Source organism: Schistocerca americana, chromosome 6 (assembly GCF_021461395.2).
Source record: "Schistocerca americana isolate TAMUIC-IGC-003095 chromosome 6, iqSchAmer2.1, whole genome shotgun sequence".
Lineage (NCBI taxonomy): Eukaryota > Metazoa > Arthropoda > Insecta > Orthoptera > Acrididae > Schistocerca > Schistocerca americana.
The window spans coordinates 231,676,216-231,703,579 of NC_060124.1; the positions used below are offsets into that span (position 1 = coordinate 231,676,216).

The 27,364-nt window shown below is 38.9% G+C and overlaps 1 protein-coding gene across 4 annotated transcripts in view; it reads right to left on the reverse strand.

The window, feature by feature from the left end:
• Nucleotides 1-15,256: 15,256 nt before the first annotated feature.
• Nucleotides 15,257-27,364, reverse strand: part of LOC124619632 (anillin-like) — a 139,288-nt gene continuing 127,180 nt past the window's right edge. For all 4 annotated transcript variants that reach the window (XM_047146142.1, XM_047146144.1, XM_047146143.1 and 1 more), the window contains 4 exons: nt 26,903-27,079; nt 17,195-17,389; nt 16,894-17,066; nt 15,257-16,376 (listed from right to left, as the gene is read on the reverse strand). In XM_047146142.1, coding sequence (XP_047002098.1) covers nt 16,274-16,376; nt 16,894-17,066; nt 17,195-17,389; nt 26,903-27,079 — 648 coding nt within the window. In that variant the 3' untranslated portion in view covers nt 15,257-16,273. The remainder of the gene's footprint in view (nt 16,377-16,893; nt 17,067-17,194; nt 17,390-26,902; nt 27,080-27,364) is intronic.

A 27,364-nucleotide genomic window follows, 5' to 3' on the forward strand; every position in this document is an offset into this window, starting at 1 on the left:
AATAGATTGTGGTCAGAGTCCACATCTGCCCCTGGAAATGTCTTCCTGTGGGCAGTATCTATCTTACCCCTAGTGAGATAAGCCTCTACATTCTTACATTTGTCCTCTAGCCATCCCTGTTTAGCAGTTTTGCAATTCCTGTCGATCTCATTTTTGAGACGCTTGTATCCCTTTTTACCTGCTTCATTTACTGCATTTTTATATTTTCTCCTTTCATCAATTAAATTCAATATTTCTTGTGATACCCAATGACTTCTACTAGCCCTTGTCTTTTCATCTACTTGATCCTCTGCTGCCTTCTACTTTATCTCTCAAAGCTACCCATTCTTCTTCTACTCTTTTTCTTTCCCCCATTCCTGTCAATTGTTCCATTATGCTCTCCCTGAAACTCTGTACAACCTCTGATTTAGTCAGCTTTTCCAGGTCCCATCTCCATAAATTCCCACCTTTTTGCAGTTTCTTGAGTTTTAATCTACAGTTCATAACCAATAGATTGTGGTCAGAGTCCACATCTGCCCCTGGAAATGTCTTCCTGTGGGCAGTATCTATCTTACCCCTAGTGAGATAAGCCTCTACATTCTTACATTTGTCCTCTAGCCATCCCTGTTTAGCAGTTTTGCAATTCCTGTCGATCTCATTTTTGAGACGCTTGTATCCCTTTTTACCTGCTTCATTTACTGCATTTTTATATTTTCTCCTTTCATCAATTAAATTCAATATTTCTTGTGATACCCAATGACTTCTACTAGCCCTTGTCTTTTCATCTACTTGATCCTCTGCTGCCTTCTACTTTATCTCTCAAAGCTACCCATTCTTCTTCTACTCTTTTTCTTTCCCCCATTCCTGTCAATTGTTCCATTATGCTCTCCCTGAAACTCTGTACAACCTCTGATTTAGTCAGCTTTTCCAGGTCCCATCTCCATAAATTCCCACCTTTTTGCAGTTTCTTGAGTTTTAATCTACAGTTCATAACCAATAGATTGTGGTCAGAGTCCACATCTGCCCCTGGAAATGTCTTACAATTTAAAACCTGGTTCCTAAATCTCTGTCTTACCATTATATAATCTATCTGAAACCTGTCAGTATCTCCAGGTTTCTTCCACTTATACAACCTTCTTTTATGATTCTTGAACCAAGTGTTAGTTATGATTAAATTATCCTCTGTGCAAAATTCTACTAGGTGGCTTCCTCTTTCATTTCTTAGACCCAATCCATATTCACCTACTACGTTTCCATCTCTCCCTTTTCCTACTACTGAATTCCAGTCACCCATGACTATTAAATTTTCGTCTCCCTTTACTATCTGAATAATTTCTTTGATTTCATCATACATTTCTTAAATTTCTTTGTCATCTGCAGAGCTAGTTGGCATATAAACTTGTACTACTGTAGTAGGTGTGGGCTTCATGTCTATCTTGGCCACAATAAGGCATTCACTATGCTGTTTCTAGTAGCTTACCCACACTCCTATTTTTTATCCATTATTAAACTGACTCCTGCATTACCCCTATTTGATTTTGTATTTATAACCCTGTATTCACCTAACCAAAAGTCTTGTTCCTCCTGCCACTGAACTTCACTAATTCCTACTATATCTAACTTTAACCTATCCATTTTCCTTTTTCAAATTTTCTAACCTGCCTGCTCGATTAAAGGATCTGACATTCCACACTCCGATCCGTAGAATGCCAGTTTTATTTCTCCTGGTAACGACAATTTCCTGAGTAGTCCCTGCCCGGAGACCTGAATGGGGGACTATTTTACCTCCGAAATATTTTACCCAAGAGGACGCCACCATCATTTAACCATACAGTAAAGCTGCATGCCCTCGGGAAAAATTATGGCTGTAGCATCCCCTTGCTTTCGGCCGTTTGCAGTACCAGCACAGCAAGGCTGTTTTGGTTAGTGTTACAAGGCCAGATCTGTCAGTCATCCAGACTGTTGCCCCTGCAACTACTGAAAAGGAAGCTGCCCCTCTTCAGGAACCACACGTTTGTCTGGCCTCTCAACAGATACCCCTCCATTGTGGTAAGGCTATCTGTATTGCTGAGGCACACAAGCCTCCCCACCAACAGCAAGGTCCATGGTTCTTGGGGGGAGGAGTTTCTAGTATATGCGTAGCATAAGCTGTGAGAATATTGTGTCTAATGAATAGGGGTTAGAAGTAGTTCCTGGTTTTACTTTTGCTACAATCTGCAAGGCTTGCTTCTGCAGTGTTAAACTCCTTTTAGTATTAATTTGGCAAGTCCTACCCCACAGTGCTATTCAATAGGGCAAAAAAGGGTATACTAATCCATAATATACAGTCCTTAAGGGTTTCAGAATTAAGATAATGGTGATAATCTTAATACATATACACTGGGTGTTACTTTTTTACAGACATAATCAGCTTACTGCTTCCATGAAAGTCAATGATCTATGCATGAACCCAAGAATTTACAAACTGCACAGTTTCTTGCTAGAGTTTCATCAGTCACAGTATTTTGTACATTTGGACCACTTGGTTTAAAATGAATAAAATTATTTTTGTATGTTTATTTTTAGATTGTCTCTTTCAAAGTGAGCTCTTGCCTTTTCAATAAAGTTATGTATCTCTTCAACTAGGCTGGGCTCACTGTCTGCATAGCAGATACCAGATGTATTGTCTGCATACATAGTGATCAATTGCTTATTGTCAAGAGAAGTTGGGAAATCGTTTACATAGGACTGGACCTAAAAACGGAGCCCTGAGGAACACCAAAATGTATATTTCTTATACTTGAATTTCTCCTCTCCAGTATTTCTCAATGAGTACATAATCTCTGTGCACTGCTCTCTACCCTTTAAATGTGTTTCTAGCAATTGCATAAGTTTTCCAGTGACACCACTCTTCACAATTTTTGATATGAGCACATGATGAAGTACTCTATCAAAAGCCCTTGAGAGGTCCAGGAATACTCCTGCTGCTTGGGATTTTTCATTTATTTCTTCAAGTACATGATGGACAAATTGTACAGCTGCTGACGTGGTACTTCAAGCTCTTTTGAAACGATGCTGGAAATCGCTTAATATGTCAACATTGTTGTAATGTTTCAGGATTTTTTAAAATATTATTTTCTCTATCAGTTTGCTTTAAGTTGAGAGTAGGGCAATGGGTCTGTAGTTCTTAACATACTTTATTTCCCCCTTTTTGTATTGGTTTAACTACAGCTAGTTTCAACTTGTCAGGGAACACACCACCTTCAAGTACACAGTTGATCAGGTGAACTAGCAGTTTCATTAGTTTATGTTTGCATTTCTTCAATAGATGTGGAGAAATTTCATCTAATCCTGCTGATTTTTTGTTTCTGAGGCTATCAATAAGATGCAGAATGTCATATGTGCTTACTGTAGATAGTGTACTGTATATCCTGTTTCATAGAGACATCATTTTTGACAGCATCTATGAGGTAATTATAAAAATATTGCTGACTAGAAGGGGATCAGAGATTTCATGACTATTCACTGTTAATTTTACATTATTAATTTTAGTTTTTGTTTCATTGTTTCTGATTTTATTTACAATTGCCCAGCAAGTCCTTGCAACATTAGATGAACCTCGTACCTGTTCGCTGATTCATTCTGATTTTTATCTCCCGACTTTTTTCCGGTACTTATATTTGTACTGCTTGTAGAGTTCTTTATCTAACTCTGAGTTAGTCAGTCTGTGTAAACTATACATGTTTTCATTTTTGCTTTCAGATCTTTTGTTTTATAATCTATCAGCACAGGTTTTGATTTTGAAGGTGGATTTTTCTGGATACTCCCTTTTTTTACAGGCATGGATCTATTTAAGTGCCCAGTCAGAATTTCTCTGCACATGTTCCATTTATTGTTGACCCCAGTGGTAGTCGTAACTGATTTCCATGATTCCTGGCTTAAACTACGTCTTGGTGTAGCAATGTTGTTTGCAGATAGTATTCGCCTGTGCTCGTACATTTTTCTTGGTTTGAATTTGGTATTACGTTTTAGCACTAATGTTTGGCCTAAATGATCCGAGGGGTGATCATTTATGATATCTGTTGAGATGATGTGGTCATGATTTGTGATAACATGATCAATTGAATCACTATGTGTATTAGCTATTCTGGTGGATACTAGTCCAAGATCTTTAGCCCCATAAGACAGGATACAATCGGCAAAACATTTGCTTTCTTGACCATCATGTAAAGTGTTGATGTTCAGATCTCCCAGTATGACAAGATTCGTGTGTCTACAACCTGTCATTAATTTACTTAACGCTCCAAGTGACTTCAGAAAAGCATCAAAAGTTCCACAGGGGGATCTATATACACCAATGACATAGAAAGGAACAGTGCAAAATGTGAGTTTAAGAACTGGAATTTCAAAATCTTTGTCACACAGAAATTGTTTGTGATGCATTTACTCACCAACGATTCAGGAGAAGAGTTTATTTAGTGTGGATGGTTTCTTCACTTGTTACAGATACAAAATCTCCTGAAGTATGCTGTTGAAGCTTGTATTGCAACAAAAAATGAAGTAAGGTCTATAACAGTTATGGGAAGGGTAGATTGCTACTCACTGTGTAGATGACAAGTTGAGAAGCAGGCAGACATAATGAAAAGACTATTACACATTGAGCTTTCGGCCAAAGCCTTAATCAGAAAAGAAAAACACCCCGTTATACAAGCAAACACATCTCACGCAAACACAAATCTGGCTTCTCAGATCAGGCTGAAACTGAAACATGTCAAATTAGAGCAACAGTCAGTAATGGAGCAGGAAAGGGGAATGGATGGCAGGGTACGGTTGGTGGAAAGGAAACAGTGCTGCCTGGCTGAGTGTGCAGGATCTAAATGTGGCAGACAAGGCTACCCGGTACAGCATCAGGAGGCTGTTGGAGAGTAAAGGCAGGGAGGGGAAAGGAGAGGAGCAGGTAAGGAGAAAAGATTGGTGGGTGCATTCACAGAGAGCAGTGCACAATGAGGGTGAGGGAACGTGAGTTGGGAGGAAGTGATACTACAGAGGGAGGTAACCTCCTGTCCCCACATCCTCGCCGGCCGCGGTGGTCGTGCGGTTCTAGGCGCTCCAGTCCAGAGCCGCGCTGCTGCTACGGTCGCAGGTTCGAATCCTGCCTCGGGCATGGATGTGTGTGATGTCCTTAGGTTAGTTAGGTTTAATTAGCTCTAAGTTCTAGGGGACTGATGACCACAGCAGTTGAGTCCCATAGTGCTCAGAGCCATTTGAACCACCCACATCCTCTACTTACAAGTTTGTGCCCCCTCACTCTTATTGTGCACAGCTTTTTGTGAATGCACCTATCAGTCTTTTCCACTTTCTGCTCCTTTTTTCCCCTTTCCTCTCTCCCCCCACGCGGCACCAGGTGGCCTTGGCTCCCACCTCTAGTCCCTGCATTAGAGATGGGTAGTTCGCGAACGAACGGGTGCAAAGGAACAGTTCACCAAGATGTTTAACGAAAGGACCGAGGAACGAATTCCAAGGAACGATCAGTTCATAGTTCACTTCGGTCGCGGCGGTCTACTTATAGTTCCCGGGAATGAGGAACAATCGGTTCATAGTTCACTTCGGTCGCGGCGGTCACTTCGGCAGTTCTCGTTCCAGCCTCGGTCGTGTGCTCGTCTCAGTCTCGGTCTCCCTCGGCTGCACCCATCGTTCTTCGTATGACCACCTGTCTCAGTTCCACTGCCGATCGCTCCTAGTTAGTTCAGTATCCAGTTGTTCGTTTCGTTCACTGCGCTTGCCTATTTTACATGTGTTCCAAACTGTTCTTGCACTTGGTTCTGGCTATTCAGTGTCCACGACCGGTAATCAAAAATTATTTTATAGTTACGTAAATTACATAAAAATTACGTTGTATGAAATAGGTACATCTTTTCAGGTAAAAGGGCATATCAGCTCACTTCATAATATCGATGAACAGCAGAAGACATATTTATAACAAGGCAAGTTTTTTTTGTTATTCATATATTTTTTGGTTTCATCGACTTGATTTAGCAGCTAACTTTCAATAATTTGCTTAATTTTTAGTGTAAGAAAATTCATATAAAACAATTTTCATGTATCTTTCATATACAAAACATCACATTTAGGAAGGTTCAGAAGGAGCTTTCAAACCAAAAACTTTGTTACTGCGAACTTAATTATATTATTGCTGCATTAACTTTAATAATGCAACATAAAAACCTAATTTTTACTAAGCGTGTGACGCAAGTATGAGAAAACCACATTTTATTTTATGCTGCCATAAAGTCTCTACTTCGCTTACGAACTCAGAGACAATGCAAAGTATATAATGGGTGTAAACAATTATTGTTCACAACATAGCATAGCTATGTAGTGGAAGTCAAAACAAAGAATTTTATACAAGACACTTATGGTCTATTAAGTTGGGAAACAGCCGCCAACAAGTTTACAAGACTACATAAGCTATAGCCCATGTGTGTCACGTGAGATTTTCATGTTCTCTTCTCCAGCTCTCTACACATCGTCATCGATTGTTTCGCAATTGTTGCTTGCATTTGTTTGTTATTTCTTCACTGCCTAATTATTACATGTTTGTCTGTTTGTTGTATCTGCTCGTAACAGGCAACACATCGTCCGTTATTGGCGAGCAGTCTGTACTCGGGGCTGGTTTTCCGTGTGCCACCCTATATTATTACCCTGCAATCAGCCACACAAGGCTATGGTTGGCTAAACGAGAGGTTCTGCACAATCGCAGAATTTACTTCTAAAAGTGTGTAAGAATTCTGTAACGAATAAAAACTCTATATTCTAGGGGAGGCAAGTGCCCCCTCTTGGTGCCCTCCATCCTTCAGTCACCTACACTACTAGTTTTCAGTTTTTCAGAAGAACCATATACTAAGCACAAATGAACTGTGAATGAGTAAAAATGAGCGGTTCCCAAAAAAGAACGATCAGCACTGAACTAGTTCCCAAGGATGAACAAGTTTGCCCATCTCTACCCTGCATGCTCTGCCATGCAACACTGTTTCCCCAACCTCCCCCTGTACCCTGTTGTCCATCAATCTGGACTTTCCACTGTTACATAATCTTTAAACAGAACTTCGGGATGAGTGAGTGCAATACTTTGATTGCTGAGTAGTAATAAATAATTTAAGAAGAAAGATAATAATTCACTGAATTGTAGAGGCACCGAGTTGTTGAAAGGCAGATACACAAGTCAGAGAATTTTGCTGTCTTTCAAACCGCAATGCAGGAACAGAGTAGTAAACGACACTGTTTGGAGTCTATGAGCCGTGACATTACCTCTGTAATCTACAGTAGATGCTGCAACGGCCTTGTGATATGTTCTGATGCTTCAGTCCTACATTTGTAAATTTGTCTGCTACATAAAAAACCATTTTTTGCAGGTATGTGGGAGGAAGAATTCTCTCTCTTCAAACAGCAGCTCCAGATATCTAATGCTCTTTTGTCTTTTTCCTGTTTTAACACTAGCTAAACTACCTTGAGTATGACAATCTGGTGCTTACAGTTTGTACACCATTTTTGCAACATTTGTGGAATGCCTTTGAAGTTGTTTCCTAGTTTGATTCTGCCATCACCAGTAGTAGGTCCTCTGTGTATGCAGAGCAGCCTCATGCCTCCTAGTTTTTCCCAGTCACAGCTTAAGGTCAATGTCCCAAAAATTATTTAATAAACTGTTTTATGGGGCAAGGGTGTACACATGGACAAGGAAAAAGATTTCCTGGATTAAAATACACTTTCTCCCGGATGAAAATACACATTTTCCCTGTTAAGTAACAGTATACCTTTCCTCGGAACTGTAAAACTTATTAATCCTTTCAATGGTTGTGGTTTTATACACCAGCGTAGAATTTCCCAGCACTTTAGAAACCGAAACTCAGGGGAAAATCACATTTTGGAAAGATGTCTGATGTGCAGCAACATGTACACTGCATACTTTCGTATTACGAAAGTATAAATACGAATTCCACCAAACACCGCATGTTATTTTCCGAAGGATTGAAATCGAGATTACGATGCACTTTTGTAAGCCAGTCGTAGCCCATGTCAAGCCATCTCGCCAATCGATGACAGCAGATATTCGGAGCATAGGACATGTGATGTAGTCAGCCAATAGCGACACCACTGTTAAGCAGTGCGAACACACAAATAGGAAAAGGTAATGGTATAAATTAATATACATAGCATTGCTACAAGAGAAGAAAAGCTTTCACGTATAATGTTGGATAAATACGCTGCAAGAGAAGCTAAACTTTCACACATAATGTTGATCTTTTTTGCGCGTGTTACACTTTAAGATAAATCACACAAATGTGCCAGTAAAATTTTTAACAACGACATAAATGTCTGATCTTCTGGGCTCGAAAATATTCTAAATGGTCGTCCTCAAAGATTTGATTTTTGAATCAGAGTCAAGCGCTCTGATTTAAGTAATTTATTGGACATTCGCGCACAGAGTTCATCTCGTGTAAAAGGAAATTTACTTTACTTGAAAATAAAGCTTTTCAACATCCATTCCGAAAACTTTCCCGTGACCTGTTAGAAATAGATTCATTTCAGCAGTTGCGCCAGATGACAGGCATCGCCACGCTTGTTCAGCTACGAAGACGCAGGAAGCCCATACGTGTAAAACATTAAAAGATCTTACATTATGTCATAAAAGAAACAAGACATTAGCGGATACTCCAAGAGTATGGGAATTTTGTGAACCATATTAAAATTTTTCCCGCGTGGAATGTTTCCCTCTATTATATTGATATCATATTAAAAGGTAATTCGGCTTAAAGTGCACATTTGTATGTCCATATTCAGATGTAAATTTTCTTGGAGTACCAGTACCATATTATCTCATGTTTGGTTCTTTATTATGGCATAATGCCATACATGCTAGAAGATGAAAACATGAACTTGAAATGCAGCAAACAGTTGAAACTAGCCAATAATGTGGAATTAAACACTTCGTTTCAAATAAATTGACCGCCTCAGCAGAAAAGATTAATGAAAGTCAAATTTCTTTTACAAACCGACAAAAAAAACTTCATTGTTCAGCAAGGCGATTAACGCTTGACTGTCAGAAAGGTGGAAACAAAATCTGAAACTAATAACATATTTTAGCCTTCCGTAATTATATGAATGAATTTTAATTTACTTGATAGCTGCCGGCCACAGAAATCCGTTTTGTTTTCATTTGTCGTGAGAGCAATAAACGAAGATGAAACAACAAAATCAACAAATGTAAACACAGGTCACGTGGAGACTACCACCTCCCCACAACTCAGACTGCTCTGTGCATCAGGTCCGCATCTACAATATTTCCGAACCGGGACAACATCAGACAGTGGCGCTCCCCTCCCTGGAGCGTTTGAGGCAGGACGCCAAAAATTTAAAAAAATCGACTTTTCAAAAAATCTTCATTTTGTAGCACACACCTTTCTGAAGAGTCTGATACATGAAACATATATGTTCGAGGGAACGTAAGACATGTTATTTGGTCTTAAGTGTGCCAAAGTGCAGTGCCACACCTCTTCACACAGCATTCTTCCATCGCATGTCTATGTATTTCGCTCTGTGGAATTCAAACGTGTAATATTTTGTAATGGGCGGGTGCCATCAAACTATATTCAAACCAGTGGAAATTAAAAAGTCCTGTGCTGCCTCTCCTGCTCCAGTCAGCCAGTTTGACATCTACATCTACATCCATACTCCGCAAGCCTCCTGACAGTATGTGGCAGAGGGTACTTTGAGTACCTTTATCAGTTCTCCCTTCTATTCCATCGCGTATTGTACATGGAAAGAAAGATCGTCGGTATGCTTCTGTGTGGGCTCTAGTCTCTCTGATTTTATCCTCATGGTCTCTTCGCCATATATATACATAGGAGGGAGCAATATACTGCTTGACTCTTCGATGGAGGTATGTTCTCGAAACTTTAACAAAAGCCCGTACTGAGCTACTGAGCGTCTCTCTTGCAGAGTCTTCCACTGGAGTTTGTCTATCATCTCCGTAACGCTTTTGCGATTACTAAATGATCCTGCTTTCCATTGGATCTTCTCTCTCTCTCTCTCTCTCTCTCTCTCTCTCTCTCTCTCTCTCTCTCTCTCTCTATCAACCCTATCTGGTACGGATCCCACACTGGTGAGCAGTATTCAAGCAGTGGGTGAACAAATGTACTGTAACCTACTTCCTTTGTTTTCGGACTGCACTTCCTAAGGATTCTTCCAATGAATCTCAGTCTGGCATCAGCTTTACCGACGATTAATTTTATATGGTCATTCCATTTTAAATCACTCCTAATTTTTTTTTTTTTTTTTTTTTTTTGTGGTTTTCGGGCGCACAACTTCAATGGTCATTAGCGCCTTGACTACTCTAAGAATGCACCGCGAGGCACAAGTTGACAACAACAACTAAAAGGGAAAACACAATAAAAGACAGACTGACAGGCATAGGATTAAAAAACATCATCAAATGTCCTTAGCGAGGTGTGTCAAATTGATAAAACAAAGAACACGAGCAGCTGCTCGTGGGTCATCCGCTAAAATGGCATCGAAAGTATTAGGCAGGTTAAGATCGAGGCGCAGTGTGTTAAGATCAGGACAGGACATTAAAATGTGTCTAACCGTCAGCAAGTGCCCACATGGGCAGAACGGCGCCGGCGCAGCTGTCAGCAGATGGCGATGGCTGAACCGGCAGTGTCCAATTCTTAACCTTGCTAAAACGACCTCCTCCCGCCGAGAAGGGCGTGAGGAGGACGTCCAAGCCACGGGAAGAGGTTTTAAGGCCCGAAGCTTGGAATCACTCCTAATGCGTACTCCCAGATAATTTATGGAATTAACTGCTTCCAGTTGCTGTCCTGCTATATTGTAGCTAAATAATAAAGCATCTTTCTTTCTATGTATTCGCAGCATTCACCGGTTTAGTTATCCCGCATTTATTCTCCGGTTAGGCGTTATTATGTGTTTGTACAACGCGTTTTCTGTGCTACTTCCAGAATAGAACTTTAGTGGCTGCTAGCTGGAGACTGTACGACTGGCCCTTAGTAGTGTAGCGGCCTGGCCAAAAGTTTTCTGTCAAAATTTCATTTTCCTGGATCACTGAGAAGACAATACGTAATCTTTGTTGCCTGTTAGTCATTTATTTCCTGGAATTCACTAGTAATTATAAAAACACTGATCATTTGCAAACCCAGTCAACCACATAAACAGCGATTGTCATTCACCCTTACATGTGAACAAAATTGCATTGCAATGTCAAAGAAGTCGACAGCGAGTATTGCACGTAGACCCGTCCCCTTTCTTTTGCAGGAAAGTTTATTTCTAGATGCGACGGGGATTCCCCTCGCAGGGACATCAAGTACACTATGCACGCATTCAAAAATCAACTTACGATTCATTCAGAAATCAATATAGAATTTGATCAAAAATGTTCAAAACCCAATAGGGATGTGTTCAAAATCATATGGCTAAACAACAGACCAACGTGTATTGGATGCTTGGTGCTTTGTGAAACAAGGTCTTTTTATTCAATAATACGAACTGTGGCCAAGATAGATTGGTTGGTTGGTTTGGGGAAGGAGACCAGACAGCGTGGTCATCGGTCTCATCGGATTAGGGAAGGATGGGGAAGGAAGTCGGCCGTGCCCTTTCAGAGGAACCATCCCGGCATTTGCCTGGATTGATTTAGGGAAAGGCCAAGATAGACACGAAGCCCACACCTACTACAGTAGTACAAGTTTATATGCCAACTAGCTTTGCAGATGACGAAGAAATTGAAGAAATGTATGATGAATTCAAAGAAATTATTCAGATAGTGAAGGAATATGAAAATTTAATAGTCATGGGTGACTGGAATTTGGTAGTAGGAAAAAGGAGAGAAGGAAACTTAGTAGGTGAGAATGGATTGGGGTTAAGAAATTAAAGAGGAAACTGCCTGGTAGAATTTTGCACAGAGCACAACATAATCATAGCTAACACTTGGTTCAAGAACCATAAAAGAAGGCTGTATACATGGAAGAAGCCTGGAGATACTGACAAGTTTCAGATAGATTATATAATGGTAAGACAGAGATTTAGGAACCAGGTTTTAAATTGTAAGACATTTCCAGGGGCAGATGTGGACTCTGACCACAATCTATTGGTTATGAACTGTAGATTAAAACTGAAGAAACTACAAAAAGGTGGGAATTTACAGAGATGGGACCTCGAAAAGCTGACTAAACCAGAGGTTGTACAGAGTTTCAGGGAGAGCATAAGGGAACAGTTGACAGGAATGGGGGAAAGAAAAACAGTAGAAGAAGAATGGGTAGCTTTGAGAGATAAAGTAGAAGGCAGCAGAGGATCAAGTAGATGAAAAGAGAAGGGCTAGTAGAAATCATTGGGTAACACAAGAAATATTGAATTTGATTGATGAAAGGAGAAAATATAAAAATGCAGTAAATGAAGCAGGCAAAAAGGAATACAAGCGTCTCAAAAATGAGATCGACAGGAAGTGCAAAACTGCTAAACAGGGATGGCTAGACGACAAATGTAAGAATGTAGAGGCTTATCTCATTAGGGGTAAGATAGATACTGCCTAAAGGAAAATTAAAGAGACCTTTGGAGAAAAGAGAACCACTTGTATGAATATCAAGAGCTCAGATGGAAACCCAGTTCTAAGCAAAGAAGAGAAATCAGAAAGGTGGAAGGAGTATATAGAGGGTCTATACAAGGGCGATGTACTTGAGGAGAATATTATGGCAATGGAAGAGGATATAGATGAAGATGAAATGGGAGATACGATACCATGTGAAGAGTTTGACAGAGCACTGAAAGACCTGAGTCGAAATAAGGGCCCGGGAGTAGACAACATTCAATTAGAACTACTGACGTCCATGGGTGAGCTAGTTCTGACAAAACTACCAGCAGGTGAGCAAGATGTATGAGACAGGCAAAATTCCCTCAGACTTCAAGAAGAATATAATAATTCCAATCCCAAAGAAAGCAGGTGTTGACAGATGTGAAAATTACCGAACTATCAGTTTAATAAGTCACAGCTGCAAAATACTAACGCAAATTCTTTACAGACGAATGGAAAAACTTATAGAAGCCGACCTCGGGGAAGATCAGTTTGGATTCTGTAGAAATGTTGGAATACGTGAGGCAATACTGACCCTACGACTTATCTTAGAAGAAAGATTAAGGAAAGGCAAACCTACGTTCTAGCATTTGTAGACTTAGAGAAAGCTTTTGACAATGTTGACTGGAATACTCTCTTTCAAATTCTAAAGGTGGCAGGGGTAAACCACAGGGAGCGAAAGGCTATTTACAATTTGTACAGAAACCAGATGGCAGTTATAAGAGTCGAGGGGCATGAAAGGGAAGCAGTGGTTGGGAAGGGAGTGAGACAGGGTTGTAGCCTCTCCCCGATGTTATTCAATCTGTATATTGAGCAAGCAGTAAAGGAAACAAAAGAAAAATTCAGAGTAGGTATTAAAATCCAAGGAGAAGAAATAAAAACTTTGAGGTTCGCTGATGACATTGTAATTCTGTCAGAGACAGCAAAGGACTTGGAAGAGCAGTTGAACGGAATGGACAGTGTCTTGAAAGGAGGATAAAAGATGAACATCAACAAAAGCAAAACAAGGATCATGGAATGTAGTCGAATTAAGTCGGGTGATGCTGAGGGGATTAGATTAGGAACTGAGACACTTAAAGTAGTAAAGGAGGTTTGCTATTTGGGGAGCAAAATAACTTATGATGGTCGAAGTAGAGAGGATATAAAATGTAGACTGGAAATGGCAAGGAAAGCGTTTCTGAGGAAGAGGAATTTGTTAACATTGAGTATAGATTTAAGTGTCAGGAAGTCGTTTCTGAAAGTATTTGTATGGAGTGTAGCCATGTATGGAAGTGTAACATGGACGATAAATAGTTTGGACAAGAAGAGAATAGAAGCTTTCGAAATGTGGTGCAACAGAAGAATGCTGAAGATTAGATGGGTAGATCACATAACTAATGAGGAGGTATTGAATAGAAATGGGGAGAAGAGGAGTTTGTGGCACAACTTGACAAGAAGAAGGGACTGGTTGGTAGGGCATGTTCTGAGGCATCAAGGGATCACAAATTTAGCATTGGCGGGCAGGGTGGAGGGTAAAAAATCATAGAGGGAGAGGCTCTGAGCACTATGGGACTTAACATCTATGGTCATCAGTCCCCTAGAACTTAGAACTACTTAAACCTAACTAACCTAAGGACAGCACACAACATCCAGTCATCACGAGGCAGAGAAAATCCCTGACCCCATCGGGAATCGAACCCGGGAACCCGGGTGTGGGAAGCGAGAACGCTACCAAATCGTAGAGGGAGACCAAGAGATGAATACACTTAGCAGATTCAGAAGGACGTAGGTTGGAGTAAGTACTGGGAGATGAAGAAGCTTGCACAGGATAGGGTAGCATGGAGAGCTGTATCAAACCAGTCTCAGGACTGAAGACCAAAACAATGTAACTCATAGATACTTGTAATCTAAAACTGAAATGTGAAAATCCTGGCTTTGATGATAGCTTTAGGGCACATACCAAGTTGGTTATCTGCATCTTAACTGAGTAGAAATGTGTACATTTTGTGATGTGGCCAAAGAAGTCTTTCTTTAACACAACATTATTGTAGTCATGTATCGTGGAAATAAATGGAGGAAGTTTGTATACATAGTTTACTCTTAAAAGTAAACCATCTTTTTCTTTTGTAAGCAACCTATTGTTATCTAAAGTTGGCAAGTCTTGTTAGGGTAGAGGAGTAAAAGGTAGTAAAAATTCACAAAAACTAATCATCATTCACACTGCAACGGAGATTGTACTTACTCTTAAAACAAAATGTGGGAGTACTGTATGCTCTCCCACTATCAAAGAAAACACTTAGTAGGCAATGTTGTATAGAGCACGGCAGCAGCTTTATGTGTAACTTTAGTGAAATACCACAGACTAGCTCTTAATGGGCATTTTGGAGGTAACTCATAATACACCATCAGAGGAGCGAACACATTTTTTGTTTCTTTAGTTTCCTGCCTTTGTGTTATTTTTCTAACCAGCTGAAGTCTGATTTTAGATATCACGTCTTGCAGGGATGAGCTCAGCAATAATTTTCAATAATGTACTGATTGATATTATTTCTACAGGTAGATTAAAAATACTAGCCCCTGAAGTGCAAACCTTTAATAATAGATACTAGATGCAGTACAGTTTGTAAACAGTTTGATGAACTCTAAAAACAAAAAAAGTTACATTTTTCAAGTAATAAAATGTACTAAAGCAAATAATGTTTATTACGCATTTTTATCAGATATACACATATACAAATCAAAAATATTTTTGTACCTGTATAAATTAGTATCACAATAATAACAAAGATATAAAAATAATTAGTATGCTGTTGCTTTATAATTGGCTATAAAGTTTTGAAAGCCCTATGATGTCATGGTAAGGCAGTAATCTCAAATAAAAAAATCCTATGATAATTAATTAGATATTCTTAAACAAAATACTGCAAAGTGTCATGTCAAGCATGTATAATTGTCATCATCTGTAAAAAGTAAACTGCCCACAGAAAGGTAGTGTTCATAACAAACATACTACCAATCTCAAAAACAAACTGTGTGTGATCTCTGGGTAGCAAAATTAGACAGTAGTACAAATGAGCACAGTTTCCAAAGACACTGCATGCAGTCATGTGGATAACATGCTACACATAATCCCATTCATTGTTAATTTGCTGCTGTGTACAATGTATTGAAGATAGAGAAAAAGGAAGTCAATCTTTTAATATTTACAGTAACAAGAATATAAAAATATTACAAAATATTAACAGCCCCTCATATGTTAATCTTAAAAGTGTATATACATTGAAAATAAAGATCAATATTTACATATTATTATGTATGGGATTATGTGTTATAGGAATGTTTTAAAATGGTTTCTTTGCTCTTAAGCAAAATTATACACTTCAGAGAGCATGTGTGAACTATGATATTGCATGACACAAGATACACCTTTTCCCGACCAAAAAAAAAAGTCAGTTTTAAGATGATGCCAGACTATCCTGCAGGCTGCTTCATTGAACTCCATCATTAAGTAAAAAAACACCAGTTACAAGTTTTCCAGATGCTCCAAGAGACATACTGATAAAAGCTGCTTCAAAGTTTGGTGGCCACATTATTTGTTTATAATAATTTGAGACTAGATAAAACACTACCTTACTATGTGATTACAGCACCTAACATTACATGCTGATCACATTATTTGTTCTGTATTAGTATCTGACCCATTTACTTTCTGTCACTATTCCAGGCTCTTAACATTGAAAGAGTTTTGTTTAGCTGTGAGCACCAAACAAGTCGATCCTCCTTCGTATCTGCTGACAGGAGGTGCCTGAAACGACAAAAAATATTATTAGGTAAGACTGCTAATCAAACCAACCACCAGTCATTTAATTCTTCTTCAGTCAGTGGAATCTTTACATAAATTGTTCAGTATTTTAGAAAATTCTTTGCATAGTGGCTTTTCTGGTGACAAAATCACAATCTATCAAAAAGCTGCTACTCTCTATAAATTACTCGTCTGATAAAATATCACATGGTTAGAATATCTACATATCAGATGAAAAATAGACACTTCCACAATTTAGGATAGGTAACACTGTGTTGTTCATCACACAATGGAGTCTCAATAGGAGCTCAGTGTCAGAGGGCAATTATTGTGAAATGGATAATTTAAATTTCTTTAAAGGTGCAGTTAATATATATATATATATATATATATATATATATATATATATATATATATATATATAATTTGTAAGCTTTAGTTATCCGAATAGAGAATGCACCCTTACACCTTAAAGAGAAAAGACAAAGGTTGAAAATCTGTATTAATTTAAACAATTTACCTTATTGTAGTACGGTTTTTAGAGCGAACCAGTATGAGGCTTTCCACATCATCGGGCTGTGGTGGGCGTGTTGTTTCCAAAAGGAAGGTGTTAGGTCGTGCACAAATATCTCTTGAAACTAGTCCAACACTCTCTGTTGAACAAGCTTTAAGATCTATCCAACCAATTGGTTCCTTGAAAATAAATACACAGTTCACAGAAACTCTGCCAAAAATTAGTCAACTCACGACACACTACTTAGTTATGAGTTACAGTATTTAATTGCAGATTCTAGGATAAAGATAATGGATCAATATGATACCTTCTTTCCTTCATCATCAGGATACTTCCAGTAACACAGAGTTGCACCTTTCAAAAGACACCATCTTCGATGCCATGCCCCAAATCCAGATATATCTTCAAACATTGTTAAAAACCCACGTTCTGTCACAGTCAAACTTAACTCTGACGACAGTTGAACCAATACATTTCCCTCAAGTGGAGACTTGTGTCCAACCTGCAATATAATAATGGTTGAGATGTTATTACGCTGATGACACAATAGGGCTACAGCAGGAAAATATTTATTACCATAAAGATGTTCCAACAGATTCTTGAAATCTATATGGTGAAAAGGGAATTCATTAATACAACAAGGCTGCCAGCACTTAACTGGTACTTGCAGTTTTTCTCTAGTCCTTGAGAGAGCTACAAGACACTCACTGTTGTTTAACACTTTGGCAACCAAGCTTGAGCATAACTCGGGCCACAACTCTGTGTTCAAAAGACTGCACCCAAGTATAGCTCAAGTCACATTTATTTCAACACGTGAGGCACCTCTTGCTCAAAAACTGGGCTCATTTTGTGTGAGAAAAATGTATTGACGTCTTGTTATGTGTCACTTTACAGGCATTACCTTCTACTGTCAATTTCCAGAATTATTTTGAAAGAAACAGGAGCATATGTAAGAGCTGCTGTCACGACTGACGGAGGCAATGTGTGCTACTGTTGTCATGAGTGTACTAGTCACGTTTTGCAGTTTGCTGTAATTCTGTTGCAAATATTTCACACTTGTTGAGTGAGAATAAAATTTTGGAAGCTCAATAGGAAGAATTCAATGATTCTGCATTGGAGTGAGAAATATCTGAAAGGGGACAGTCGGGTAACCTGCAGTCTGCTACAATTTTTCATCACTGATACTGTTGCTACAGGTACTGCTGCTGTAAATGCAATTTAGTTCTGTTTTATTTGCTTGAATATTGTTTTTTTTATCGATGACTCTCATGACAAAGCAGCATCCAACACAGGTTTCCAAGGCTTGTTTGGAGAAGTCGAGACAATTTACTGGGAAAACAAGCAGGAAGGAAACAAACTGTTATTGCCTTGATTGCAATATGCTTCTCTGCATGTCAGAATACTTCAGACTTTTCCATGCAAAAAACAACTACCTGTGAAACTGCTCAATATCTCACCTCACTCTTAAGGATAGGTCTGCTTTGTCAACATTATTTTAAAATTTGCAACTAAAATAAATACATATGAAAATAAACACTGAAGCTTAGCACTTTTTAGTATGTTATTTTAAGATATATCAAGCACATATGTAATGGTACCATTTCCAATAATGGTGTAAACAACTGGTTTTCTGGACCCAAAATTCTTCTATGCAACTGGACCTTAAAGTGTTAATAAGTAGGGACAAGAAAATTTCACACAAATGATAACATGAGAAGTAATGTAATTAAAATGACGATTCATTACCTGTTTAAAAATTGACGCCTAGATCTGATGTCAGCCGGTAACAGTTTTATCTGCCGAAGCCATATTTCCTAATCACAGGATAAACTATGTTTTGGAGGGCTCTTTAATGCAGTACATCAATTAAACTGCATATTTTCAAAACACCCAAATATAGCACTTAAGCTTGGCAAATGTGTAAATCAATATAGCACCTCCTTGTTTTGCTTCTATCAGGTCACTTGGGCTGTGTTACAGATCAAATTGTCATCAGATTACATTTTTCAAAACAATTTATGATAAAGGTTGTCAGTGATCTGTTCTACTGCCAGATACGCATTTGCGTGGACATCATGTTCCCTGTGTTCTAGTTGGCTGATGGAAGCAAACCAAGCAGGTTCCATGTTGATTTACATACTTGTGAAGCTGAAGTGCCATATTTCATTTTATGTCTTATTTATTTAATTATATGTAGTTTAATTAATGAGCAGCATTAAATATCTTTCCGTACTACATTGTTTCTGGTACAAAAGTGCCAGGAGATATGATAAATCTGTTAACTTTATCCTATTCCACGTTAAAACAGCTTCAAGATATATTCATTGTTGTGGGAAAAGGAATTTTTAATGATTAAACTAGCGAATGTTTCAAACCATTATGAAGAATACTTTGGACAGAGGTGAAGGTAACAGTGAAGTATGGCTGCCAACTATTATGGCCACAGGTATATGCAAATCAGCATCCATTGCAATGAGCCAGTTATGTATATCCGGAATGACAAGTATCTGCTGTGTAGATATTCTGAAGGGATGCAAATCCCTTCTGCAATTAATGGAATATTAACTTTTGATGCAAGCAAAAAGTATCTGTTGTTGTACTGAAAGCAGTTTGGCTTCTGTGTTAAAGTATGGACTCCAAGCGGCAAGTTTCACACTATATAAGAATGTTGATTGCATATTGTCTCCAAAAAGAAATATGACGCTATGTAATTTAAAAAAAATTTCAACTTTCTTTGGATACAGAGTTATCTGTTCTTCAATTGGGTAATTTAGAAAGTCTGCAGCATTTTTTCCCTAATAATGTAACGAAGTAAGTTGTTTGATATCAAGAAATAAAATGTAATTGATAAGTATATGTTTATTTTCAACGAAAGACTACACCCCAAAACAATGGAATACAACAAAAATAAAGTTCACCATTGAAAACTAAGCCATTATAATAACACCAAAATCAATAAAAAAATAAAACTGATTTTTTCCTGTCTCTATGAACAATCACAGTGCTGAATATTCTCATTGCTTTAAGGGGCTAGACCAGGCTGACGCTCGATTCTGGACCCAACATTCAGAGACTTTAGACCTTTATTGTACACTCTTGCGATTGTACTCTGTATCTTTGAAATAAAAAAACTTTAACCCAGAGGACACTACATGACATCAATGAAAGGCATTTTGCAGAGTGCGAGGGCATTTGTTGGGAGCTCTGAACGCCACTATTTTGAACCTAGAACTAAATTTCAAAAACTGCTTTGAAACTGACGATATTGTCTAACGTAATACATATGCTTTTTTTTTATTTTTTTAAATAGCAGCACTCTTCAAAGTCAATTTTTTTGACAAAAAGTTGTTATAAAAATGTGCACCAAAAATCTAAATCACAATATGTTCCAAAAGTCCTATGTAGTACAGTAGAAAAATACACCAACTGACATGTAAAAAGAGAGGGAGGGAGAGAGACAAGCATGCGCTTTCAAGTGTTTGCCATAGATGAATCATGTTACAGAGGGAAATCTTGTTGAGAATAGTATTTCAATCAATACTAATGTCCTCTGTGATAGTATATGACCCCTATTACATTGGTAACTATTACAGTATTACCTCAGTTGCATTCGAGTGCTCTGATCCATCAGATCCTCACACAGTACATTCTGGTTTTAACATATTTTAACATTTATAAGACACTTTATTTGAATGAATCTTGAAAATAGACTCTCTAAGCCAATAAAAAAATTAGGCTAAAAATTCTACTCTGGTCTTCCCACCTTAAATGTGCTAGATTTTTTAATTGGAAAGCAGGAAGTAACAAACTAGCCGCAGTGACACAACTTAGCATTTAGACTAATACAGTTCTAAAGAACTGTCAACTAAAGATAAATTCAGGACACTTAGAATATAGCATGAGAAGAGAGATGTATATAAGCCCCATCCCAGCAGCTGGGGTTGTGACGTTAGAATATATGTCAGTCTACACTTCACATCCCCTCATCCTCACTGTGCACTGCTCTTTGTCAATGCAGCCACCAGTCTTTTCCCTTTCCCTGCTCCTCTCCTCTCTTGCTCCCCCCCCCCCCCCCCCCTCCATTCTCAACAACCCCTTGTCCTGCTGTCATCTAGTTTCTTCACGCCCCGCCATACAGCACCCTCCTCTTCCCTCCAGCCATACCCTGCTTTCGTTCAACACACCAGTTATGCTCTGACCACAGCAGACGGAGACAGTGGTCATATGTGCATGATGTGTGCTTGCTTGTGTGAATGTGTGCGCATTTTCTTTTCTGAAGAAGGCTTTGGCTGAAAGCTCTTGGGTAACACCCTGTCTGCAACTTAATTTATCATCTTTACTGTGAGTAGCAACCTATTCTTTTCACAATATTGTTGATATTCCAACCTGTACTTTCCATTGCTTGATGTTGTCAGTCTAAACAGTTGTTTGATTGTATTGTATAAATGTTACCATTTCTATGCCATCTTGCAAGTGTGGCTAATGCTCTGAAGATCTAGAGCCTTTGTTCCTTTTTCGTGGCTGTTGTTAGTACTCACTATGGAACATTATGTTGTTTTGTAAAATTGCAACTGAATTTTGCACAGTAAGTGTCTTATACATGCTGTACTAAATTATAACACAAATCTATAATTACCTAACCTGTGACGTGCACCAGATATACTAACAGTGGTGTTTAGGTGCAAGTGTTGCCCAATGATGTGGATATCTGAAAAAGAAGGTATGAGCTCCACATGCATAGTACTGTCAATGATCACTTCACTCATATTCACTGCGAGTTCTTACACCCTGTTTTGCACAACCAGCATCCTGGGAAGTCCGCGGTGACACCTTTCCTTATATTCTACGAAGAGTCTGTGATTTTTTTCTTAAAATTACTAATTATATGCCTTTTTTTTAGGTCTTTTATAAATGTGTACAGAGCTGATGTTAATAGAATATTCTGTCTAAAGGTGTTAAATGATGCACAGTGGAAAACAATGATTTCTGAAGTTCCTCCATCTCCTCTCTCACTGAGCTTGAGTCATTCGAGATGAATGGTATATGAAATGTGACCTGCCACAAGATACACCATGTCCCAAATTGGAATTACATGGCGCATTTTCAACCTGTCCTGAATGTTCGAGAGGAGCGTCGAGCGTTGTCTTATCAGTATTGTAGCAATGACTGCCAAGTAACTATCCTTCAGCAGGTTTTTAACTCAACTTCATTGGTAAGCCTAGCTCCAGTATTGTACAGGATTTTTGATTTTTTTTTTAGCCACTATGAAGGAGCACTGCACATAACTGTGACATCTACTGAGTATATCCACTGAACAGTTCCGAACACCCTCCCGCCTGCCATGCACAAATATTCTATGTCACTCAAGGCAGAGTCGGTCACTCAAGTGCCATTCCTATTATGTGACTGTAACTAAGCCTTACACATGCTCCACAGTATATGCAGGTCTTTTCTAGCTATGGAGGTATTCCCTGACTCAAATGTTTGACTTCCGTTTGTTGATAATCTACCTTCAAGCAGAATGTAGATGGTTTTGTGCACATACATTGTCTGTTACTTTCACACCACTTCCTCACCTGCTCCAGCACACCACACGCTTTATTGTCTAGAGCAGCTCTTAAGTTCGCAGAGACCACTACTAGAAGATCATCGGTGTATGGCACAATCCCCCTTACGGCAGTGTCCTCACCCATCAAGCTGAGATGGTGGTCTATCTTAAGATCCCAGCAGACAGTTCCACAAGAGCTATGTTCCCCAAGAGCATCTCTTGTGTTTAATAATTTTCCAGTTTCTGACAGGCCACTCCATCACTTGCCCCTTACAGTTATCTCGGAAACTGTGATAGAGCGATATAGGTACTTGTATATCACTCTCCCTGCCGTGCAAAAAAACGCAGGCGACAAAAGACTGATAAAGGCATTGCTGGACAGAAGCCTTCCCTAAATTTTTCCATGCCTTACAGTCTTCATCTGCTCAACTTCAATTACATCACTTTCTTACCACTTTTAATCCACGAGAGACCTTTATTGATCCATCTACCTGCCACCCGTCCGGCTAAATGTCTCACCCAATGTAATTTCATTTTAATTACAACCCAATTTACATCTTTTACTCCAATTTCCCCAGGATCCGTTTGTTTTTCTGTAATTCCCATCAGACTATCTCCATTGCTCAATGAGAGAATCTCAGTTTTGGAATACTTTCCACATTTAAACCCCATGTCTCTGACATGTCAAACTGCAAAATCATCCACAAATAAGGATTCCTTACTGTAGATGTTATACTGTTTGTGATAACCAAAAGCGAGTAACATTTAAAACACTTCCTTGATGGACACTATTCTCCCGTCCAAAACTAACAGAACTTTGCCAATTCAGTACTTTAAAAATGCACTTTGATAGAAAGGACTGAATGAATACAGGTTACAACATTCATGGAACTGTCCAATATATTGTACCTCCAAGTAGAGTCACATGCCTTGTCTACGTCAACAAATATTTCAATGAAATTATTATATAAAGCAGTCTGCTGCATACTTGCTTCCTGTAGAGTCATGTCATCTATAGGGGATCGACACCGCCTAAATCCACCCTCAAAGCAGCTGAGTTGCCTGGTCTCTAACGTCCAGACCAGATGAAAGCTGACAATTTGCTCAGGTTCTTTCCTACACAGCTCATTACAGCAACTCTTCTGGTAATGATTGGGTATGTTCAGTCCTCCTCTGATTTGCGGAGAGGTGCCATCATTGCCACATCCATGAGCTAAGAAACTGCCATGTCAGCCATATCAGATTTAAAATTATAAGAGGACATCCTTTGATTCTGTTAGTAAGTCGAGTAGCATGCTGTATTAGAGTTGATGGCAACAAGGTGCGGATACACATTTCAGAATTGTTGGATGAGAGACATTGTAAAGAGCTCAGTCTTTTGTCTGGATGATGTATCCAGGAGCTGTCTAGAGACACTTCTGTCTCAGCACTGCTGCTATAGATGATATATTAACTGTATTGGACTGGACTAATTTCCATTCCATTTGTGTATGTAACAAGCATAGCATTAGAACTGCAAAGACATCAAACTATAGATGGTGTCTTCACTGTAATAAATTTGCAATAATTATTGGAAAAACAAACAGCCTATACTGGTAGGTAAATGGAGTGATTCAACAGGGGTCTAAAACCTATTAGGCATTAATAACTTAGGAGAACTGTATTCCTCTTTGGTTGATTACCTAAAACTATCAGATGCTGTGGTGTGCAAAGTGTCATTTTCATAGTAAGATAAATGGAATGTCTGCTGTTTCTAGGGGCCTGAAGATAGTGGATTGTATCATAAGTAAAAACTAATACATACACCCAGAAGCTATTACATTATTGCACATAAATATAGAGCTGCTGCCCCATTACCCATCAGAAGAGGAATGTATAGAAATCCATGAAACTTGTCATGACTTTTTTTGAATGCTGTCTTAGTTTTCAGTAACAACCATTTCGTCATGCGGTGATCAGTTTGCTCTATGTATTTCCCTTCTCAGCTGCTTCCTTTCACGGAATGACCCATCAGGTAGAGGGATCCACAATGGAAATTGGTCAGTGGAATGGAGGTCATTAATAGCTTCCCACCAAGGAGAATCTAGAATTACTGGAGAGCAGCCTGAGAAGGTCTATGGCTGAGGATGGCCCAGTAGCAGTAGATAAACATGTGTGGTTGTCGGTGTTGAGCTCCTAAGATATCATGAAGGTCTCCAAAACTTGTCCATTGGAGGCAGGTATATGATGAGTCCCACAACACAATCGTTGTATTTATGTCTCCAAGCAGAAGTGTTTAACAGTCTCATTATCTAATGCTTTTTGCAGTGATAGACAAAACATACTTTAAACCTTGGTCAGACATAAATTTCAACAGCAAAGTTTAGAAGGCTAGCAACCAGTGATGTAGTAGAGGAATGGTATGTGTTACTTTCAAACACAGCCATCCTCTTCCCAAGTAATGTCATCCTTGCAGTGGCAGGTTAGTCAGTCATGAGACAGGGGCGACAGTAAGTTTAAAATAGGTTTCATGCAAAACAGGCATAGATGTCTTCCCTAAATTAAAAGTTTTAATTCCTCCATGCATGTCCTAAACCTCTTTCAGAGCAATATGGAAACTTGGGAACTGTCTCAGTGCTGAGGTTTGTCTGGCCTTTCCCCTATTCTTCTGCTAAGTTGGTGAATCTAAATTGGATGGTGGACTGGATGAGAACATGATGGTTCCCTTCAGACAAATTTCATAGAGAATCTGTTTATTCATCAGATAAAACCACAGTTGAGTGTTTGGAAGACTTTGGAATCCTGTCTCTTAGGTTTTCTACTTTCTGTGTCTTACGTAATTTTCGATGATAAGGGTAGTGGTTTAACAACTCCACCAATACTAAGTTTGTATTTGTTCTTTTTGTAAGTGTGATTTGTTGTGTACTACTCAAATGTGGCCTTTGTTAGCTGTTTAGAGGACGAAAGCTGCTTTGTAACTGCTCCATTTCTAAAAGGGCATTTGCACGTTTTTTCCCCTCCTTTCTTGTCACTGCTTGTCTTAGTCTGTGTTGACATGCTAGGTTTTTGAGCCAGCTTTTTTACTGTAGTCACAAGTGATATAAAGGTATGTGGCTGTTGTACCTTTTACATCTTTTTCACTCCACTATATGCCACTTGTTTGGTCACTAATTTCCTGAATCACCATCTCGTCCACGTAAAAAGCTCAATCTTGACTCATCACTGAATACCTCTCACCACAGTTAAAACACACTCTTCTGCTTCATGGATTGTTTCTTGACAAGTTGGCTGACCCTTACATGCCAGTGTAGTGTGTCAAAATGCCAACATTTTAAACACCTTCAAAGGTACAGTACGTAGGGCTGGACTTGAGCAGGTAAACCACACTGTAATGCATTGAAGGAGAATAAGCATATTAGATGTAAAAGTAAGTACAACTGTCTTTTGCAGTTCCCCACTGACACTTTTCGAGCTGTTACTCCATTAGCCTCCCATTCTTCCTTCAATTCATCGATTCACTTGCGTCTAGGATTTTGTTTAGGACTATGTCCTTACACACCACAACACCTTTGCTAACATTTAGGGTGTTGTGTAGTTACGTAACAACTGAAAATTCCCCAAGTCATTTCATATTCTGCAGCAGTGTTGCTTCATACGAAATAGCAGTTTCAGCAAGCACCATCTAATTTTAGAGCCATTTCACTGAATTCACAGTTCCTGCTACACCAGACAAAGCCTTCTGAATGTAAAAAGGCAACAACTTCTCCATGTACCCCCTCTCTCTTTCCAATTACACACACACATTCTGGCTGTTGACCAATCTTGTGTTCTCATCATTTACTCACATCTTAGATTGTGCATTTTCAGGAGGGCTGAACCTGACTTCTCTTAAAGGGCTGGGTATTAGGACTACACTATGCTGGGTGAGCTTTTACTGAATGTAGTAAACTTCATGGACATTCAGTGAGCAAATTGAGCCTTGTTTGCCAGAGGAAGTCCTATACAACTAGGGCATCGCAGGTTCCCTAAAGGTTGCTTGTTAATGAGTGTTCCACGCCAACAGCCACCCACCCAATGAGCATGTGGTATACCTTTGAGTTTTTATTTTATTTATTAATAGAAGGTTGCACCATTCTCAAGGATCTGGCCAATCAAGCAAAGATCCCCACTACCTGAGACACACAACATTCCACTGCTCTTCCGTACAGTGGACACTGAAGCATGCATCTGACATGAATGTGGCAAGCATTACTTCCAAGTCCATAATTACCATAGCTCCAACAATTGTTGGTTGTCTTAAACATAAAATCAGTTTAAACTTCTTACTATGAGTTAATTGCAGAATTCTGATTTAGATGTACAAAAGATGTTTTACTTAAGGAGTCAGAGGTCATCTTGAGTATATATTTTAAAGCACTATTTGCTACAAATCTTTAGTACTTACTAAGGTAAAAGCAACACAGAATACAAACAATGCTTCAAGAATACCTTGTTGAGTGTGAACTGGGTGCGATGCACTTCTTTCAGAGAGAACACAACATAGCCAGCAAGTTGAAAGCTCGAAGTTCGAACTGCAGATGGACCCGCAGGGGATTGGACCGTTGGCATGATCAAACGCGACTCCTGTTTCACTTTCTTTGGCGTTAGTCTTAGTTTATTGCCTTCCTGTTCACAAAAGGAAAAATTACAGGCATGTTATAATTCTGACAAAATATGGTAAAAAAGTAAAAACAACAACAACAATAATAATAATTTTCTCCCTTTGCCAGTATAGTGTACGTGAAGGAAGTATCAGTTTTTTCTTACAGTAATTGATGGTGCTGCCCACTCAGATACTAACATTTACAGACAATATAATCAAATTCATGCTTCAACATTCATAATTGCTTTAAGCCGTATAAAACAATTTGATTGACAATGAAAGTTCCTCTTGATAAAGAAATGGCAAAC